This window comes from Cuculus canorus, chromosome 5 (assembly GCF_017976375.1).
Source record: "Cuculus canorus isolate bCucCan1 chromosome 5, bCucCan1.pri, whole genome shotgun sequence".
NCBI lineage: Eukaryota > Metazoa > Chordata > Aves > Cuculiformes > Cuculidae > Cuculus > Cuculus canorus.
In genome coordinates, this window is record NC_071405.1 from 41,352,902 (window position 1) to 41,375,146 (window position 22,245).

The 22,245-nt window shown below is 44.2% G+C and overlaps 1 protein-coding gene across 3 annotated transcripts in view; it reads right to left on the bottom strand.

The window, feature by feature from the left end:
- SLC22A18 (solute carrier family 22 member 18) overlaps positions 1-19,387 on the bottom strand; it is a 61,227-nt gene extending 41,840 nt beyond the window's left edge. The window contains exons 1-5 of one of the 3 annotated variants that reach the window (XM_009571838.2): positions 19,199-19,375; positions 18,904-19,108; positions 16,789-16,886; positions 14,098-14,243; positions 13,198-13,330 (exon numbers count right to left, since the gene is read on the bottom strand). In XM_009571838.2, the coding sequence (XP_009570133.1) occupies positions 13,198-13,330; positions 14,098-14,243; positions 16,789-16,886; positions 18,904-19,077 (551 nt within the window). In that variant the 5' untranslated portion in view covers positions 19,078-19,108; positions 19,199-19,375. Of the gene's footprint in view, positions 1-13,197; positions 13,331-14,097; positions 14,244-16,788; positions 16,887-18,903; positions 19,113-19,198 lie in introns of all 3 variants that reach the window. The other 2 variants (XM_054068929.1, XM_054068930.1) reach the window with 2 other exon arrangements.
- Positions 19,388-22,245: the final 2,858 nt, after the last annotated feature.

Sequence of the window (22,245 nt, forward strand, 5' to 3'; positions counted from 1 at the left end):
GGTGCATCTGATTTCCTTTTCCCTATTCCCATCCCAGACATCTGCATGCTCCTTCCCAAAGGCCTACCTTGAGGGCACTCCTCCAGGGGTCTTCATCAACAGTGCTTTGGAAACCTAAGGAAGCACAGAAAGCTGAAGATGCCAGGGCCCAGCACATCAGCATCACACTCCATAGCCTGTGGATCACCAACAGCACAGCACACCAACCTCCCCAACTTGTGGTGTTACACAGGTTAGCTGGTATCTTCCAGATGGAGTTCAAGTAACATTCAGCAAAGAAATTAAGCAGCAAAGTAAAACTGAACATCACTCAGTAAAACAATGGCTGCGAATTGGGATTCAGAAGCTGATAGCATGTCCACAAAATCAGGGTTTTTTAAGGCAGTGCAGAGTGCACAGTGGTATGAAAGGGGACTCCCTGTCAGAGTCAGAAAGTTTGTTTTAGCATCTGAGGAAGCTGTGTAGGGCTTTCCAAAACTACCTGGCTCAGAAGAAGAAATTCTTGACAGTATCAGCCAAGTGATTTTTCTACTGCCTTTCTCCTCCTCTGATACCTTGAAATCAAAGTTGTGCAAAGGCACTCATTTATGCTTATGTGTTTTAAGCCCAAAGACACCATGAGGCACCATTTCATCTGATGCGCACTACACAAACCTTATCAATCTTTTCTTTCTATAACCTTTCTTTGAGCCACAGATGTTATGAAAGATAGCCCTCAGCCATGATTAGAAGAGTATAATGGGTGATGAACCCACCACTGATTTTGGACAGAAGCTAAACTTGGAAGGTAAAGCCATGAAAAGGACAGGTCCCGTCAGCAATCCTGCGCAGGACATAAGTCCAGGACGACACCTGCAACTTCCATGTATGAGGCAAAATATGCATCTGAGCTGACCTAAATGCCAGGTAGGGCCCCTCCTGTCACCTTCACAATAAAAGGGAATAACTCTGTGGAGAAGTTGAGTCCTCAGCTGCTGGAAGATCTGAGCCAGGTAGAAAGACAGGACTGGTGGGAAGAGTATGCAAGCTGGTTTCCATGTTCAACTGACCCCATGTCTGCAGCTGCTGCTGCTCCCACAGCCTGAGGGAGTGCAGATAAGCAGCAGTTCAGCTTTTCCAGACAGCACAATTCCTGTTTACAGCCTCTGGGCTAGACTTTTCAAAAGAAGGAGCTAGGTGTCTATTCTTGCAGGAAACCAGGTGGGTAAACAGTTCAATTAATATACCCAGCAAAATGTGCTCTAGTACAGCAAAGAGAGCTAGTGGAGACAAGCCAAGAGCACAGGAGCCGAGGAAGGAAAATACTTATAAAGAATATGCCTAATTAGAGATGGGCCTGGGCCAAAAGTTTGTATTTGAACACCTGGAATAGCCCTGGGGAGCAGAACTGTAACCTGAACCCAGACCCACATTTTGTAACTCGCTCCTCTCAAAATGAACGAAAACCCACCCCCACACCCCACCCAACCTTCACACAATGTGAGCTTCAGGTCTCCAGTAGTCGAAGCCTGGATATCTGGCTTTCTAGGCTCAATGTTTTTGCCAAGCCATTGTGCTCGGCTGCTGCTGCTGTTGCCTTCTGTCCTTCGTGCCCCACACTGCCCAGAGCCCACCTCCACACCCCAAGGCCCACTCTGCCCCACTCCAGAAGTAGGTGTTGCTGCTTGGCTGCATGTGCCTGAATCACTGACTCAAGGTGGGGATGCCTTTTCGGTGTCTGACAGCACATTCCCTTTGGCTCCAGCAGCCATAGCATTCCTGACACTGTGACCAAGCCTTACTTTCCACGGCGCTGCCTTCAACCAGCCCTCACAGGCTACAGCTGCAGCTCCTGGCCAAAGCAAGAAGCCTGCAGCAACGCAAAGCCAAGTGGCTCCACTCATACCTGCAAGCCAAATATTGTCAGGGACCCTCAGTTTTGTGCCAAAGCCACAGGGTCAGGGCTTGTTTTGAAGGGCACAGCCTCCACGGCAAGGAAAGCCCCTCATGGCATTTATGAGTCCTTGCAGAAGTGGCCGTCTTCCTTATCTACCTTGCAGCTCAGCTCTTTAGGACAGAAAACTAAACTTCGCTCATACCTTACTGTCTCTTTTGAATGTAGATTTTCTTTATAGCAGAGTCACATTTGGCAAAGAAATGTCAATACCATCCCCATAAAACCTCCCTGTCACAGGCATGTCATGTATTTCAGACAGCTTGCAAGGCTGACTAAACATTTACTTTTAGATGGCTCATTTCCAAAGTCCAGAAATAGATCCTTGTCCACAATAAAAGAGTGCCCGGGTGTGCCATCAGATCGCTTCATTGCCCTGTTACCGCGTGCCATTTACATTCCCGCACTTTCTCCCTCACAGGCTGCCACCACCGCCTGGCGCCAAGCTTGCTACCACATCCCCCTCTCAGGGCAGACCTGCAGATAGCAAGGCCTTATCTCCTAGCTTGATTATTCTAGGTAGGTATTCGGCAGTCATTTTTTGCATCATCTGACCTTGGGTCCTGTTAAGCTGAGTTAGGTGACTAATACATGTGGCTCTTGATTTCTTTCCCTTTCCTGGTGGGCATCTGACCTCTCACCAGCTCAGAATGGGATGAATTGGCACAGTTGGAGAAGGGCAGATGGGGTTTGCTCACACTGGGTGCTGCAATAGTCAAATCAGTGTCTGTGTTTTGGAAACCTTTTGAACGATTTAATTCCACTGTTATTCAGAGCAGTTTTGTGCCATGGATTTACTGTTCTAGCTATTGCAAATTCATCCCTGACACAGCTGAACCTCCATCCCCCAAAAAATAAAACATTTTTTAAAAAAAACAAAACAGGTTTTATACAAAAGCACAGGAAAAACTTCATGAATCCTTCCAGGGCCAAGAGATTCCATCTGAAAAGTGCTTGCCACACAGCACTCAGACAAAATCAAAATGATGCAACTTTTGGTAGGTTGGACAGATTACAGTCAGGCAATTAGACAGCCAAGACTTTGTAATCACATGCAATGAGAACACACGTGGGTGTAGTGTGAGGTGTAAGCCTGGTGCCACCAACCACAGGCTCCTCCGGTTACCCTACAGGAGTTCTTCAACAAATAGTTTCAAAATTTCTTTTCTAAACATCAATGGGTCCATCTAGAAGTAGGTCTCTTTCTGGCATCAAAAGTAATTCCTGGAAGACTGGGAAACATCTAAGGCTAAACTAGAAAACATTAGCCAGAAGAACTGATAGATCATCTGTCTCATACCCAACTGTGTTTGCAGAAGAAACCCATTATACAATACAGACAATCTGTTATACAGATTTGTATCAGGAAAGAACCTTTCTAAGCTTCTGTAGGAAGTAAGCTTGAACATCTGATGCATGAGCATCTTCAGCTTAAATAGCTATTACTGCCCTTCATTCCCTGTTTTTTTAAAGTCTGAGAACAGCATTTAAGACTCTGTCCTCCTTTATGCATTGCTTACATGCTCCCCAGATGGCTTTTCCAAGGGGATTTCTAATTATTTGGGATTTTTTAAAGAAATATCCTGCAGGAATCTCTTTGGTTTCTGGAGGTTTCCTCCCTCCCTCCCTCCCTCCCTCCCTCCCTTCCTTCCTTCCTTCCTTCCTTCCTTCCTTCCTTCCTTCCTTCCTTCCTTCCTCCCTCCATCCCTCCATCCCTCCCTCCCTCTATAAATTTCTTTACCCAGAGTTCTGTTTAAAGGAAACATTTCCAATTACTTCAATACATCTTAGATCACATACCCTGGGGTAAAAGAGAAATGAACCAAATCCTGTAAAAATAAAGATGGTGAAGATTTCAAAAGGATTCACAGTAAAGTTTTGCAATGAAGCAATTAGTCCAAAAATTTCAGCCCAGAATATTAGGGAATAAATAAACATTTATAGAGACTGAGAAAGTTAATACTGAATACAAACCTCAAAGGATTAGATGTATAATCCCCTTTCCATCAAGAAAAAAATTGAAATCAAAGCAACAATTTCAGTAATAACAAGCAAATAAGAAAACCTCAGATGTTAAAAAATATTCAAAGATTTCAGATCCTGAACTCCCTAAGAGGACCAGAATTCCAAAAGTGCTAAATTCCTGTCCTCTGAACGTCTACATTAGACATCCTCAAATGGGAGGCTGAAAGAAAATCCCAGTTATTCCTGGAAAGCCTGATCACTCTGCTTCTCCTTTACATGTTTGTACAGCAAAGCAAATTATTCTTATAAATTTATAGGATCTGTTTCCCAGTCCATCCAAGCCACCTCCCAGACAATAGTTAGTTACAATTACACATGCCACTCCTCCAAAGCTGCTGCTCCAGTTCCCCTAAAATGGTATACAACCCAACAAAACATATTGCCCTGTCTCCCGCAAATGCCGACTGGGCAAAACTGGAGTGCTTCTCCATGTGCTATGGTGCAGACCCACTGCTGCATCAACTCACAGTCTATGCCTCAACTGATAAGACACTCGCAATGGTGCCCAGCCTCTCAGAATGCATCATTAGCATTGCCCTCCTTCTGGATCATCATCTCTGATTGCCAGAGGTGCTTAAGGGCATCTGCTGCAGCACCCTGCACAACACAGAGCAGAGTCGGAGTGGTGAGGAGCTTGCAATCTGAATACTACAGAGAAAGTTTCCAATGCTGGCAATACCTTCTCCCTTGGCTGTAATAATCCCTGATTTGTCAGGTTAAAGAGACAAGCCCCAACAAGCACTGGGGTTAGCCTGAAGATGGCCATTCAGAAGCTCCTTTGCCCTCTGGCTGCTTTCACTGCCTGGATGCTTCACATACCCTTGGCTCTCTGACTGGCTGTGAGCAGCGTTTCATAAAGAGGCTGCAATGAAATGAAAACCCCGTGTGGGGCAATGGAAGCTGGTATAGTTCATGCAAAGGTCACACCCTTTTTATGTCCCTCTGAGCATCCCATCTGAGCAGCCTGGCCTTCACCTGGGGCTGCAGTGGACTGGCACTCTGTGATGATGAGGTGTTGCATGTCCTCATCCAGGTGGCAGCCTCCTGCTCATCCCATCCACCCAGCAGAAATGGCCAAGAAGGGTTTTTTGCCCAAACCCAAACTCTTCCAAAAGGGCTGCTTTTCCACCAGTCCTCTACAGCAGCCATATTTCAGGCAGGAGAAAAACAGGAGAGCAGCAGCAGCAGATATGTTTTCCCCTTTCTTCCCCCCATCACAAGGTGAAGGTCCATTTTCGAAATGCTACTTCTTTCCAGCCCAAGCCCCTTGATGCTCCAACACACATAAGGCCACTACTAAGCCTCTCTCTTGCAGAGCTGTACGCCTCGGCTCCTTGAGTCCTGACTCCTCCTGGTCCACCCTTCACATTCTAAATCCACACATTTCTGTTCATCCCACACTTTTCTCCCACCTTTGTCTGATAGTCCTTCCCACACAAGCACCACATCCTTCCTGCCCCAAGCTCACCGCAAGGCTGAGTTCCTTCAGTGAAGCAGATCAGAATGAAATGTAAGCAGGACCCTTTAAATCTAAAGGATTAGGACACATAAAGGAGAGAGCTTTGCATATAAACGTGTATGTGCATGACTAGGGGAAGGCTGTGCCACTCTAGCTATTGCTGGACTCAGCTCTACAGCCCTGTGCATCAGCCTCCATCCTCTGGAACTCCCCCAGCTCTGAGCTCTAAGAAAAACCTTGTTTTTTCTACTGCTTTTCTAAAAGAGCAAAAGGCTGGCACATGTTTTTGGGAGACAATATACAAAAAAAAAATTAAAAAAGACCCCCCAAAAATGGGATAGAAGGTGTGCTTACAAAGACTCTGCCTGACTGGGATGCCAGGGACCAAAGAAGATATGTCCAGAAAAAAATGGATGCATTTGTCCAAGACAGTAGATATTTGCATGAGCAAATCTCATGATAGAGACTCTGCAACCCAAAAGCTGCTATCTAAATAGTAATATTGTAAAAGTATTGGAAGAAGAAAGGAGAAAACATCTCATTGCTCTATATGATGCATAAGGAACATCAGTGTAGAGAGATGGGAAAACTTATATCACTGGAAAATTGCAGCAGAGCCAAGTCCCAAATCCCAGTTCAGGGACTTAACCACAGGCTGTTCTGTGTTTTCTATTTTCTGTTAACAAAGAAAACAATATCTTCCCTGAATTTTGATCCCCACTGTTGCTGCTGGATTCGCTGCCCAGTCATGAAATATTCCAGGAGTGGGAAGAACAGATGAAGCTCCAGTGAGTCATGAGCAGACACTGCTTTGCTGTGCAGCCTGCATAGCAAGGGTCATACTCAGCCTTCTGATACTGTCTCTGCTAGCAAGACCAGACTCAAAATAGTTTATGCCTTTCCATAAAATTTCAGTTTGGGGCCTTTGGTTTTCCTCTCTCTTTTTTCTTTTTTCTTTTCTTTCTCTATTTTTTAAATTTATTATTTGGGGCAGTTAAGACAGGCTTGACAAAAAAAATCAGCCACCAGCTTGGTGCAACCTTACACAAAACCAGCTAACAAAAGACCAGGCAGGGCTCAGTGCTGCACAGAAACCCAGCACTTCCAAAGCATCAGCTGAGGGGAGCAATGTTCAAACACCCATAATTGTTTAGTGGAGGCAGCTTCACAAACACACACACACTTTTGATTGCGATCTAGCCACCATGCGTGCAAAGCAGGGTTTTGCTCACTCACTGCCCCCTCACTTTCTGACTCCAGGCATGGGGCAGTGGGGCACGGCATCCTCCCCCGGTGCGCAGGCGCAATGAAAACTGGAGAAGGCAGAGGGGAAATTTCGTTAGCTTCCCCATAGATATTCTCCCCTGTCCCCCTTTATCTCCTGACTGTCCATATGCTGATGTAACTGCTGTCAACCCACAGAGGAACACCAGGCAAACCATGCCAGGACACCCTCTTCCCATGCCTCTGATGCAAAGCAGCCCTTTGCAGCCTCCAAACCTCTGCTGTCCACCCATGCAGTACGAACCAGACACATTAGCAAGTTCTGGATATATTCTCCTCCCCCTTACCTTTTTTTTTCTAATGTATTTTCATCATGATTTCCTTGTGAAGAAGCAGCAGCTAATCCAAAAGCACAGAGATGCTTGGGAGGAAGGAGGATTGACATACCCTGGGAGCTGGCACAGACACTCACAGCCCTCCCACCAACTCCCTGCAGAAAGCTAAGTGGAAATGAGGGGGGTTTGAAGGAAAATGGAAGCTCCTGATGAGGTTGAGGAATGGGCTGTTAATCAGCACTCCATTAACTCATCCCAAGCCCAGACCTCCTCAGCCATGCACCATACCCTTGAGGGCAGCCACAGGGCACAGGCTTTGCCTCCCATGAGCAGTGGAGGAGAGGAGAAAAGTGGCCTAGATGTGAATTGTGAACCAAAAAGATGTGGGGAGATGAGGTGCATGATGTGCTGTCCAGATCCTGTTAACATAGACCTTACAGACATAATCTCTGGGACCACGGCTTCCAAAACTAAGATCATTGTCATGCAGAGTAAGACTTCTGCCCCAAACCCCACTCTTCCTCCTTTGGGAAAGGGCCCCACCTATGGGTGAAGGACCAAAGAGAAGCTTCTCGGCCCCTTTATCATGCCTCCCTCCACTGAATTTCAGACTAGTGCATGAAGGCAGAGGATGGAAGAACCAGGTTTACTGAAGATGTGCAAAAGGGGAATGAGGGCATCTTTGCAATGACAGTGTGGCCTTCTGGTGCATAAACAAGAGAAAGTCAGTGGACCCAAAACTATAACTGGTGGTCTAGGAGTGGCAGGTGGCACAGGTAGAGGTTTGTGGGAAGAAAGGGCTGGGGACAGGCTTGGTGCATACCCGTGTGTGCATGGAGACAGCACAGAAAGGAGAAACTGCTCATGACCTGCGTGCTGGTGACTTCTGGTATGTTCGTGATCCAGCATCAAACTCCGGGACTGTATCCACAGGTAGAACATGTGGCTGGCCAGAGTTAGTGCTTTGGGACTTGGATGTCAAGGAAGCAGAAGGCTAGCCTGGCAGACTGTTCTCTGAGCTGTTTCAGGCCTGCTTCAAGGAGGCAAATGGTGCTACAGAAGAGCTTGTACCTCTCTATCAACCACAGAGTCTGAATAGTAAATTTAGGTGTAGCTGTCCAAGATTAGGTAAACTCCACCCAAAGTGCACTGAGGCATTTCTGAGGTTCAAGAATAGGTTAAACAACTCATCCGAACTAGAAAGCTCTGGTGCTAGCACTGGAGGGGAAAAGAAAAGTAGCATAGACCTGATCTGTGAACCAATGAGTGATAGAGGGACGAGGTGCATGATCCTTTATCCAGACTCAGTTAACATAGACTTTACAGACATAATCTTTGGGACCAAGGCTTCCAAAACTGTGATGAGGAAAAAGACGCTCTGGATCTAGTTTTATTTTTCACAACAGGCCCTCTGCACCTTCCATTAGCTCCTGGACAAACAGCCAGCTTGTTTGCTACCCTGTCCCCATCTCTCCCATGGCACCACAGAGCTTGACCAACAGTGACAGAACATGCTGCAGCTTGTGGATGACTTACTGGCAAGCAGACACCACCTCCCTCTCCCCACAGTCCCTTGACACAAAGGACAAAGCAATGCCTGTATCAGCGTCACTGATCCATGCTGCTGGGCCGATAGTCCCAGGCAGTTTCTACTGGAAGGGAGCAGGAACAGCTCCTGACAGCAAAATGCCTTGCTTTGTCCCAAAACAGAGCACAACTCTTTCACTCTTTGCCACGTTCCCATCCGCCTTCCCAGCTTCCAACCTTCAGCCCTTTCAACACCCACAGTCTTTCCACTCTGCCACGAAGCAATGAGAAATTCCCTGCCAGAGGACATTGTTCAAATGGTTTATTGAAAAGAAATGCAATTCCCTACTCCAGGCAAACACACTCCTTAGTTTCCCCTTGAGGAAGAAGTATAATAGCACAGCCAGGAAAAAAAAAAAAAAAAACTATCCCCAAAGCCTTCTGTAATAATATTAAATAAGAGACCAAAGGAGGTTGGCCAGGAAAATCCCAAGTTCAAAAGAATAATTGCTCCAAGAGATTTAAGCCTAAAGCTGAGTCACTAAAGTGAAGAAATCTCTCCTTGTCCATGGAAAGCAAACAAATCTTGGGTAATGCAGCAGAGCTTCTGTATGTCCTTGTTAGAAAGAAGAAAGAAGTGAAATGCAATTAATCACAGTTCCAGAAGAAAGGATGAAATCTCTATAATTAGCTACCTAGGCTCATCTTTCCACTTCTGAAGACTAATCCTCCTCCTCCTTCACTCACACCACTGCCATAAAAGCCTACTATAAATAACATATCACTTCTTTCCCTGGGTACACACTCACCTGCAGCCTGTGGTCCCCTAACAGCTTTCCAGTAAGTGTACAGGGAGGGGGAAACACGTGCAGAGAGCAAACAGAGCTCATTTTCTTAGTCACCTTTTGTGGATGAGCTGTGATGTAGTTCGCAGGCTCGCCAGGAACCTGGAGACCTCAGATGAACTACAGGAAGTTACTTTCAAGATAATTGTTTTATATCCACAAAACTGATCAACAAGCAGAAAACAACGATTAAAAAAAAAAAAAGCATATTAACATGAAATCATTTTTCAAATTATTAAAACTACAACCACTTTTTTTTAATAAATCGGCTTATTCCTGATCTTCAGGTGGTGTAAATTTGCCTGACCATCACCCTGCCTATAGAAAGCATGTAAGCATGTTCGTCACAGCTGTGTGCACTGTTAGTACAGAAGTGAGTGGACAGGATTATAAATTAAAAGCAAGGCCTCCAGCAATTAAAAATTTAGTAGGGTGAAGCCAGATGCAAAGTAGCTCCTTGATTTGCAAAAGGCAAAGCCACATTTCACAGATGAAACATGTCCAGATCTGACTAAAAGTCACAATTCCTTTGCTACAGCTTCATTCAAAGTTTTAGAAAACATGCGGGGAAAGGGTAATACTTTAGAGAGAGGAAAAAGTAGGGCTGGAGCTGGTGGCTACAGCTTAGGAGTGGAGGTCAGAGTCAGACATCCAAAAAATCCTATGAAAATCGGAACAAGCCATTCATGGAGCTCTATTAATAAATAAGGGTTGTCAAATATTATTCCAACAATGAAAGCAATGACAAACCAGCTCTTTAGGTCAAGTACATCATTGGTAAATATAATACAGTGGAATAATACCAAAATGACATCAACTGAGGAACTGAGACTGATTTCTACACTCTCTTTTGTATACAAACCACTGCTAACATATGAATAAAGCTGTCAACAACAGATGGGGAACACCAGCCAGCTTTGTGGTGAGGGAGAGTGAAGAACGCAGGGTGGACAGAAATCTCCAGCTTTGTGCTTCCATGACATGGCAGAAATGCTTATTTTCAAAGGAAGGAGAATGGGTCATTCTTCTATGAAAAAAAAAATGGAAGTGATTATGTAGCTCCAAGTACAACTGGAGCCTTCCTGTACAAACATGGGAAACAGGGAGGGATACAGGGAGGGATAATTAACAGCCAGTCTGCAGGACATGGCAAGAGGACCAAGGAGACTCAGGTACATCCATAATGCCATAGCCACTCCTTTCCCTCCAGGTCAGTGCTGCAGACACAGCCAGAGGTGCTCTGGATGCTCTTGGGATTGATTTATGGCACAGAGCTGTCTTCATCTGCCCACAGGGCTGAGTTCTCACTCACCACCACCATCAGCCAAAACAATAAAAATCAGTAGACTGTTCCTCTAACCTTTACAGAGAAATACAACAGAACAGCTAAGCACAGTGTCAGAGCACAGGTAGGATTTGACTGCAGCAAAGGTGGCTACTGAACGCCCAGAGTGGCCTCCTTGTGCAGTCCTTCACCCTAGAGGTGCTGTTTAATAACTCAGGGTGGTCGGAAGGGTCCTGCCACCACGCTGGGGTTTATCCCTTCTTGATGGGTATTCCTACCATCCTTGCAGGGGGATGCACAGATCCTCGTGGAGGAAACCAGATGCTGCCGGCAGACAGGCTGCTTTTCCCAATTCTGGCAGGAGCAGCTCCAAACCCGCTGCTGGGGATCCCGACAGGGTCCTCCAAAGGCAGGGTGTGAACTGTGAGCCGAAGCTGCCCTCCGCCGGATGCGAGGGAAACAGCCCTCTGCCGTGGGAAAGGCAAAAGCTATGCAGTTTTTCATGTGCAGGTCCCTTACTTTCCCATAATTGCAGGTAGAGCTCACTTTTCTCAGCATCACTTTGCAGGCACAAAATGTGAGGGCAAGAAGCTTTCAAAATAAGCACGACCTGGGGAGTCTGAAAGCATCCTGTTTTCTGAGAGCACAAAGCCCTGACATCCAAAAGCCAGACTGCATTCAAGTGTCTCTAAGTAAATAACAGGATTCTCTCCCACTGTTGATTCTATAAACTAGTGACTGATGCACACACAGGAAAGTAAAACTCCATAAAATTTTGCTAGATAATAATGCTACTTGAATGTTGATGTTTAAATATAGGCACATAAGCAAAGATTAAGCTGAGAACTGAGGTAAACTTTACGGCAGTTAACACACGCAAGGGGTACAATCACAATTATTTGATTAAAAATAATACTTATTATAACCCCATTCAACCATTAAAATCTAAAACCACTTTAAAATCCTGAACTAGTTAATATTATGTACAACTCCAATTTTCATTTTATGTAACCACATAACAGCTACAAAACTATTCCTCCTAGCCAGACTTGTGTAAATTGGCCAGCACTAAACAGGCATCAAGCATGAAAGAATTAAGGAAAATCTTCTCAAGTTTCGAGTGACAGGAAGAAACTCCTGAGATTGTCTGCAGCAATGAATTTGCCCTAACACTGCCAAGGTAAGCTAGCAAACAGTTTCCAGGGGCCACTCCCTAAGGCTCAAGATTGATATTTTCTACTCAATTAGACTTCGCAAGGATTTGAGATGCAAAGTAGCATCACTCACGCACCTGTGAATGGATGTGGATGCATAGCAGGGCTCAGAGCAATGCATGACACCAAACACCATAACCAAGTGTGCCCTGTGCAAAACACCCAGGTGACGTATCACCATATGCAGTCCACAGTGCTTATGGTGCTAGGACAAGGATCATGAAAGAAATCAATGACACTTAGCTTTGCTGCCTGAAGTTCACAAAAACCGGTTATTAATGAGATAGCATTGCAGTATGAATGAGAAGAGGTGGGGGACAGGCTGGCAAGCCAGCCTCAGGTCACTGTGGGGGTGAGAGGCAGCTGCAGGCAGCACTGGTGGGCAGGGTGGCAGGGATACCTAGCAGACACTGACACTTGCCAGCTACACTGATCTCACTGACAAGCCCCGTTACTGAAAACCAGAGCTTCCCCTAATGATCTTTAGCCTCTACCCTACACTGCAGAGCTGCTATAATGCTCAAAAAGGCTGGGGAAAAAAGTTATTTCCTTGCTAACCTGAATCTGCAGAAGCAAATGTCCATACTAAAAGAAGCAGAGCAAGAGAAATGCTTAAAAGTTCACAAGAGACTTTTTTTTCCCCACCAGAGAAATGCTGGGGTATCTTCTGGGAAGATTGCAGCCACCTGTGCTTCCCTGGCTGCAAAATTCTCTGACACACTACACCTTTTGAGCTTCCTTTACTAATAATGAACAGGGAGAAGTAAATTAAATAAAATCAGGCATTCCTCTCCTACTGCAGCACATAAGAAAAGGTGGAAGCCTACTATGATGTATGGCAGGTTGTGCGAAGCACACAGGGAAGCAGCAGGTATGTCCTTCATATTGCTGTGGCAGGGCTAGACCTCGTTACTCTTCTCCCTCTCTACCCTAAGGTCTTGCTCTAAGCATCTCCAAGCACATCAATTCCTCACGAGTTTCACACTGCTTTCAATTTCCATTTCTCAGTTGTCCTTCGACACTGTTTCTTAAAAGAAATTGATGAGTATGTGTCGATTTTCAGCACTCTGCTCCAAAGAGCAGACAACTGGGAAACAGACAGAATCCATTATTCACTTCAAGTTGTTTTTCAATTAATTTAAGTAGACAGAAGATGAGATTTTCAACAAGGTCACCTTAAAAACAGTGGAAATAATTCTGTGTAGCAGTATGGAAAGCAAAATTTTGAGTTCTGGTATGATATTACTGCCACCAGCAATAAGATAGCAAGTCGGAGTGGGAGCAAGATACCCTTTAGCAGCTCCTTCAATGATTGCAACAAGACCAACACCAAACAAGTGGGCCATTCACCTGAATTTGGTGGAAAGGACACCTCCCAGGGCAGAACCGATGATGATGCCTATTCCAAAGCAAAGACCCAGCTTCCCCAGAGCATCAGCACGTTGGGAAGGAGTAGTCAGGTCTGTAATAACCTTCTGAGCACCTGTGGAGAAACAAATCCTTTGAAAGAAGCTTGTCACAGGGTCTAAAAGCAGGTATAAATTTTTAGGCCACAGGAACGGTACCTGCCACAACAAAGTCCTTGCAGCCCTAAGGCAAATGTTTGTGCGCACTGCTGAGTGGAATTGGTTCAGCCCATCAGTTGCAGGAAAGAAAAACACTCAAACCACTCAAACAAACCACTTCACAGTGGCAAGAGGAGGCTTAACACATATGAACTTACGTACCCTTGCATGAGTTATGTGGACTTACAGTAGCTAAAGGTTGTATGTTTTTTTACTAGAAACATCTAAGAAAGATGAACTAAAGCAGAACAGCTTGGTGGGTAATGGAAGGTGTTTTTGTAACCATACTTCATTTTGACTAATAAGCTCATTTTACAAGGAGAAAGAGAAAAGGTCTCCTACAAAACAACCTGGTTGCAAGAAATCACCTGAGAAGTTTGGCATAGTACTGTTGCCAGTGAGTATTCATCACCTGTGTCTGGATGGTGAAGTCCAAGCGGTTTGCTCAAAAGCATACCGGAGGACAAACCTAGGACTATGGGCTACCATCCTTGTTTGCCTGCTGCTTTCCATAACCAATACACCTGCTGCTTCATGTTCTCACCACTTCACCCCTGATAACCACCAAACGTTCCTCCTGCCTTCCTCCATGCTGTTGAGCCTGCTGACTTCCAGCAACATGAACAAGAGTAGAATCAGGCAATAAATTAAATTTGGAAAGTCACTCAGACCCCCCCAACCTTACCTGGTAGCCCATGCATGAATATCGCTGGCAGCCTGGAGAGGAAAAGGAGGGGGATGCTGGTGGAGACAGACATGAGCAGGAAGAAGGCACTTCCAGATGCACAGGAGAGAATTAAGGCAGCTCGGGTGCCAAATTGATCTGCAAACCTGGTACAGAAATGGTACAAGGTTATCAAAAGTGGGACCATGCATCACAAGTGTGATGTACCGAGATGGATGGAGTTTCTCAACAATCTCACTCTCATTTATCTATCCCAGGAAGCGCTGATCAGATTCTCAGAAATATTCTGTTCCCAAAAGAGATCTAGATTTCAGAGGAGCTTAACTCATTGGGTAGCCTCTCTTCACTGCTGACTATCAGCAATACAAAACCTTGCCTTGCAAAACACTCATCAAAACTGGAAGCTTTGCTTAGAGGAGAGGAGCAAGGACCAGTGCTGAAGCACCATCTGCTCACCTGGGAAGGTGGACATTGGCCCTTCAGTGCATTATGGGAACATGCAGACAGCTGCTACTGCTCAGCCTGTCTCTAGACCCCTCATAAGGGTAAGATAATATGTGCTTGCTTAAGTCCCTTCCACTGGCATTTCCATTAATAAATGTGATTCACCTCAGAGCTGCAGAAGACCAGTCACAATCAGAAGCAGTTATGACAGCTCAGCTCATTAACTCATTCAATATTATCACTTCAGAGCACATAGTCCTCTCACATTTTACTTTGTGATTCTTAGAGTTGGTTCAAAACAGGGTATCAGCTTAGCTAATTTTCTAGTTCATGTACAATGGCAATACAAGTTATTCCAACGTCATTCAATGGAGGTTATAAATATTTATTTATTAAAATTAAATAAAGACTTCACAATAGTGACTCAAATTTGCTTCTATTTGAGGAAAAAAACCTAAAACAGCCAGATGAGGTATTGGTTTGAGCTTTATTCAACTCCAAGATACTTAAAAAAGCTAAGTGATAAAAAGTCCAAGAGTATTACAGAAAAGGTTCTGAGTAATTGGGACTAAGATTGCTACAAACTAGGTCTTAGATAGAGTTTTTCACTCCAATTCCTCCTTCTTTCATTTTATTGAAGGTGCATATTGAAGTTATCAGATAAATGTTACCTTGCATGGTAATTGGTTGTGTTTACACTAAAAGAAACAACCCTCCCCAAAATGCCAAGACTGGTCTACAAACAAAGCTAAGCATAAGTAATTAAAGGTGTTAGTGTTGAGGAAGAGGTACAAGTAAAAACTTTGCTGTTTTCATGAAAGCCAGGGAATTTTATATAAGCTATTTGTAACCTAACGATTATGATTTAGTCCATAGTCCAGAGCTTTTGTGGCTTTGTTATGTAAGCGTAAATTCAGTGTTTCATCTTTTTATGGCTGTTCAGGAGCATTAAGCAAGAAAAACAAGGAAAACTTACCCAAGCTACACATTTTTGTCTCTTACCCCCCTCCTTCCCATTTTCTCTTTATCTACATTTTCACAGATGTCAAAATAGCCCCACATGTAAGAAAATCCTTTTTGTCTCAAACCTATGTTGCGAATTTTGGCAATACACACCTTCAGTCCCATCTACATCAGTAGGAGCCCAAACACCAATGGATTCTAGTTTGCTGTTTTCCTTTCCTTTGGCATCTCTTCTGTACGTTAGTGAATGACATGCACAGAGGAAAATCAGATTTCAGATGGCACCAGATCCAGAGGAGAAATATTATTCTAGTTTTGTATATTAATAGAAAAAGCATTCCAATTGGGCCCTTTGCACAATCTCCATTCTAAAGAACACATTGCCTTCCAAGCTTTCCTGAAGAATTTGTTACTGTTATTAATTTTAAAATGTGTATTACAGTAGTGTCTAAGGGCTTTTGGAGGTCAGACCCTTGAAGTGTTACACACTGTGCACCAGAGGATCCTGTAGAGCTCACAATGTACATTGACAAGAAAACTGAGGTCTATTTATTACTTTGTTGATAGTAGCGGGACTAAGAAGAAAAGCTAGATTTTCTCAGCCTCATTTTCACTTCCCATCACTGGATTACACTGCGGTTCTGAATTTTTTCTGCTTTTTGGGAATGCATTCAAATATTTTGGGGCTGTTTATGTTTCATTAGGAACAGGACTGTGTCCCCCACGGGGCAGAAAGCCAGAAAACCTAAGTCTTTCCCCCCCTTCTCTCATTTTGATAGATGAGCTTGTAGATGTATTAGTTCTTAAAGGTTCACGCAAGTCTAGCTTTGTATGAAACACTGATGTAGATACAGTGAGATTCAGCTGTAGAAATAACACGACCCTTCATCATTTTCATTGACAGCTCTACTTAACATCAATAAATCCCCTCTTTCTTTGGGTGTTCCAGTCACAAGACATTTCTAATGTTACACATGGCTATAAAATGTTTCCAGGATTAAGTCGTTAGGATCTGGGCTCTGAGGACTCCGATAGTTTAAGCCTGCTCCCAGTATATTGTTACGCTTAAATGTGTGTCATTAAAACATACCTAAGCTAGTATAAAGGCTGCTTCTATGTTGCGGTATTTCTAATTATAGTATTTCTTTTCCCCTTGCCCATTTATAAAATCTTCAACCATTTAAACATGACCATGAAAAAGAACTAAATGTTTTCTTATCAAATTATAAAAATGCCTGGCTTTTTTCAGATATGAAAAGGATCATGAGAATTGTTCTCACTTACCTTCCGAAAATTGGACCTCCCACAAGCTGAAGGACACCAAAGGTTGTCTGGAGGTAACCAAACCCCACTGAATCCAAACCTAGGCTCTTTGCCAAGTACTAAAAAAGAAAAAAAAAACCAAACCAGCAGGTATAGGGAAATGAAATATGCTGTATTTCTGAATAAAGAACTTAATTTCTGTCTGGAGAGGACTACAGCTCCAAATAAGCACTTCCTTCAGTTGCCCATATCTATACATGAGAACTTGATTAGGTGAGACACAGACTGCTTAACAAAAACTAAAAGTCTTCATCCCACACCATCTGCTGATAAAGATTGGTGGGATATGAACAAAGCCATCAATTTTGCACCAGGTGATCTATCTGAACTGCCCTTTACCTTGCAGTCCAACACAGCTGAACATATTAAGCTACTGCTAAGAAGGATGAGGTAGAATTTAAGGACACTTCTTGACTTCAGATCCTGCACCTAGGACAGCCCAAGTATCACCTAGGAGATGACTGCAGTAACGTCTTAGAGCTGTTGTTTAACTAAGCAAACCAGACTCAATACAAGCACAATATGGGCAAAATATCGCCTTTCTCTATAATCTTAATGCTACATCCACAACCCGAGTTTGCAATAAACCACAGATGCACACCTTGAAATCCTTTGGGTTTTTTATTTAAAAGTCATGAGCTCGAGGGACAGCTGTTTCTGATTCATGTTTTCATTTTGTACCATCTGCTAAGACTTGTTTAAAAGTCTCAGTCATGTTCAACTCACAAAAGCTGAGGAGATGCCACAATCTTGCCTGTTTCCCCAATATATGCTCTGCACCCAGGTCACCAAACTCCCTGTAACTGATTGGTGATCAACCACACAAAACTCCCATAAATGAACACTCTCAGCTCTCAGGCTCAGGGCACTGTGGGCTGGTTTAGCCTCAGGAATAGGGAGCAGTTTGCCTCTGGATGCACAAACCAGCAGAGAGATCTCCCAGAATGGATGGTGTCACCAGGAACAGGGGTGGAGATGGTACCATTGATCCAGGAGCTCACAAGAGCAGAAAAGCTGCCTACAGAAAAGGACCTGGGAGCGTTGGTTGACAGCCAGCTGGAAATGAGATGGAAGTGTGCCCAGGTGACCAAGAAGGCAAATAGCATCCTGGCTTGTATCAGGAATAGCTTAGCCAGCAGGTCTAGGAAAGTGATTGTTCTCCTGTACTCAGCACTGGTGAGACCGCACCTGGAATCCTGTGTTCAGTTTTGGGCTCCTCACTACAAGAAAAACATTTTGCTGCTGGAGTGTGCCCAAAGAAGAGCAATGAAGTTGGTGAAGAGTCTAGAGCACAATTCTTACAAGGAGCAGCTGAGGGAACTGGGTTTGTTTAGCCTAGAGAAAAGGAGGTTGAAGGGAAACCTTATCACTCTCTGCAGCTATCTGAAAGGGTGTTGTAGCTAGATGGGTGTTGGTCTCTTCTCCCAAGTAAGAAGTGATAGGATGAGACGAAATGTCCTCAAGTTGTTCCAGGGAAGGTGTAGGTTGGATATTAAAAAAAATGTCTTCACTTCAGGGTTGCCAAGCATTGGCACAGGCTGCCCAGTGAAGTGACTGAGTCGCCGTCCCTGGAGGTATTTAAAAGATGTGTATATGTGGTGCTTAGGGACATAGTTTAATGCTGGACTTGGCAATGTTAGGTTAATGGTTGGACTTGATCTTAAATTATTCTGTGATTCTATAAAACCAGATGGAAAGGTCCAGTGAGTAGGAAGCAATGATTGATGCTCACGGCTGGTTTACAACACCCTTAGGAAACCCACCTCTGATCTGAAATCTCTGATTTCTGCTTCCTGCTTGTTGGGTCACTCTCCCAGTACAAGAATGAAGATACAAATTACATCAACTTCACACAGGGCCATGAGGCCAGGAAATGACTCTAGGTACTACTGTAGTACAAATAATAAACCAAATAATACTGACTAGACACACCCTGAACACAATCACAGCTTGCCTGCTAGGTAGGAATACACTTTCCTTTCTCCTGCTAGAAGGCCTCTTCCAACTTCTCTAAAAAATTATGTAGTCTGGCATCCAAGAAACGACATGCTGTAAAACAAGACCATCCATACTCACAGGTATAACTCCCATCTGCATGAAGAGGAAGGTCAGCTCTAGGCTTGCAATCAGGTAGGCGACAAGGATCACTTGTCCCCTCTTGATCTCTCCTGAGTAGCCACTCTCCCCCAGGGCCTCAGTCCTCATTCCTGAGGATTCTTCCTCACCTCCAGAGCTGACTTTTGCATTCATAGTGCTCAAGGAGTGACTTCCTGCAGGCTGACTGGCTGAAAAGAGACACAAAGGTGCTTTCTCACTGAGAACGTGGAGTGCGAGTAAGACACGGAAGCTGTGTGTACAGTTCAAAGCTTACAGTGTGAAAGGTGCTGAGTCAATATTCTGCGGATTTATATTTTCTTTCTTTTTTTCCCTCCCTCTTGCTTACTTGCCAGGAAGGATCAAAGGTAACCATGCATTGAATCACAGATCTTGTTCCTCAGCCTTGTCCAGATGGGCTTCGAGGACCATCACAATAAAGACCAGTTTGAAAGTCCTAGCAGAGTGAATGTGGACATTGCCCTGAACAGGAGCACATGACAAAGTCTTCAATCTTTTAACCGTTTCACTTCTTTCACTTTTATTGCCTCAGATAGCTCAGAAGAGATGACTTTTTATTCTTCGTGAAAGGCACTTTGATTTTATTTTGGATGGTTGCAAGCAAAGCTTATTGCAGAACTTCTATTTCCAATGCCTCATGCTTCTCACGGTAGATTTATACAGATCCTGAAAGCATAGGTGTTACATGTAGTTAGAGTTAATCTCATCAGCACCTCTAGCTGAGTTATTTTTCTGCCTTCACCAAGTGTTGCAAATTTAAAGAGAGAGTGAGCTAGCAAATGTTCACATGTGACTCCACTCAGACTGCAGATCACCAGCCAATGCCGAAAACATTTTTTTAAAAAATTATATTAAATCCACACAAACCATGAGGCTGAGTGAAAACTGGAAAATTAGATAAACAAGAGTTGTTTGTCCTTTGGGGGTTTTGTTTGTTTGCTTGCTTGCTTGTCTACTTAGGGATTTATTTGCTTGTCTGTTTGCTCCGGGCATTATTTTTTTGTTTTCTTACTTGTGGAAGCCCAGAAGTTCCGGTTGAACATTATCTTTATTTTAAAAAGAAAAAGAAAGCAGAGATCCTGATGCCCTGATTTTGTAGAATCACTGGACTTGTGGTAAAAGGGATCTCAAGAGATCTAATCTGCCCTCTTGCTCGAGTACATCAGCTCAGCTGTGGCTTTTTCTAGACAAGCTTTGAAAGACTCCAAGAAAAGAGGTTTGCCCCCTCTGAGTATCTGAGAAAGACGTTTTTCCTAATGTCCAATCTAAATTTCTTAAGCTGCAGCTTGTGGCTGTTGTCCCTCATGGTATCTCTGCCACTGTCAAGAAAAGTCTGGCTGCATCATCTCTGGAGCTGCTCTTCAAGAAGTTGCATGTGTCTGTTAAATCACCTGAGCCTCCTTTTTGCCAGGCAGAACAAGCCCAGTTCCCTCCACCTGTTTTAAAGTTTATGTAGACTAGACCCCTGACTTTTTTCATAGCCCTCCACTGGATTCAATCCAGTTTGTTTACATGCTCCTTGAACTGGGAGACCCAACACTGGGTCAGTCTCACCAGCACCAGGCAAAGGAACTACCCTGGATGTCCAGGCCCTGTTCCTCCTCAAATGGCCCTTTGCATGGTTTTCCCTATTCCTGGTGATTGTGCAGTGTTGTCTTCACCATTACTCACAGTTGTCACGCTAGGGTTGCCGTGTGTCTGGTCAGTCCCTAGCCGGCACTGATGCAGGTGGATATTCTGCTTGGGGCAAATTGTTGCCACTTTCAAGTTGTTGAAAAGCCTGAGGTTTTGGTTGATCCAGCTCTCAAGTTTCATGCAGAACCTCCAGTCTGAGGCTTTGCCAGTGACCATGCCAGCGAGACCCTCTAATTTAGTAATGCCTCCATTCAGAAATGGAGGCTTGACTCACTATGAAGGCTGACACAGACATATCAATACTCACGCAGATATTTGCTAGCTTGGATCCAGAGTGCTTGTCAGGGCTCCCAGGCTTCCAACCTAGCACGGTAAGATCTCGGGGCACCTGTTTTTATTCAGCATATGTTACTCTGAACCCTGGGATTTGGCAAGGGCTGCCAGGCTCTATCTCCTGACAAATGAAGCGGAAGACCAAAGTTTTTATGTTTCATCAGGGTAGGTACCGTATCACTGAAGGCTGCACAGAAACAACCTTTCATAAACTCATCCAGAGCATGTAAGAAAAAGCACATTCAAAGAATGACTTTCCCACAGAAATAGAAGGACTCAAACCAACCCAGCTCACAACGCCGTACAAGTTTTATTTGTTGCTGAAGAAAGACGATTACCCAGCATGTATCCCAGTTTAGCAAAGGATCAGTGCTCAACATTTGGTTCATTTCAGTGCAAAACAATGGATTTGCCTGCACTCTGAATGTCCTGCAGCACAGCACCAACATCGTCATTCCCAAGTTTGTGCTGGACAAGCACAATGTACAAATTACCAGCATTGAATAGAAGAGTAAAATTAATGACAGAACCCTGTTTATGAAGGTTTTGAGACAATCAAAAAAGCAACTCATGCAAATGCAATGTAAAATACTGCTTACGGGAAACATTGCTGACTTGGACTTGAAAAGCACCCGTATTTTGACTGGTGAGTTTGTCTCAGCAGCAACTGAAAACAAATCCCAGAAAGGGAACTGAGAGAAGCAATGACTTGCAGATGTATCCACTCTCCACCAGATACGAGTCTTATCCTGGGCCAGGGGCATGCAGTGCAGACAGCTAACCAGCCTTTTATGCTCTCACTCAGATTTAGCTTGTTTTTCCTGTCATTGACAAGGGAAATGGAGTTAAAAAAAAAAATTAAAAAAATTAGTTTAATTTTCATCCTCTCAGGCAAAAGACACAGTTCTGAGAAGTGGGGAACTTAAACTTGGTGTCTGGTGTGGAGGTGAACATGAAGAATGAACTATGATCACTGGACTTGGCTCTTGTGTGTCACTGGATGCCTCTTGATGAGTTATTGCCAAAGCCTACTCCTTAGAATCCCAGATCAGGCTGCAAGTACGAAAGTGCCCTGGGCCAAACTCAGTGATCCTCTTCTAGCAATAGTCCCTTTGGGCAGGATCATTTATCTCCCCATCCCTGCCCTTTGGCATGAACAGGACAAGAGGAAGAAGGTGGCAGTTTTAAGCCACCTTTGAAAGCCATAAACCAAGCCAGGTCCATTCTGCCCTGGCCTCAAGGACATAGGGATGAGCTGTATTCTCCAAACCTGGCCAAGATGTTAGCAGCTCTAAATCATCTTGATAGCCTCCTTCAAGGTCTTCTGCACTGGAA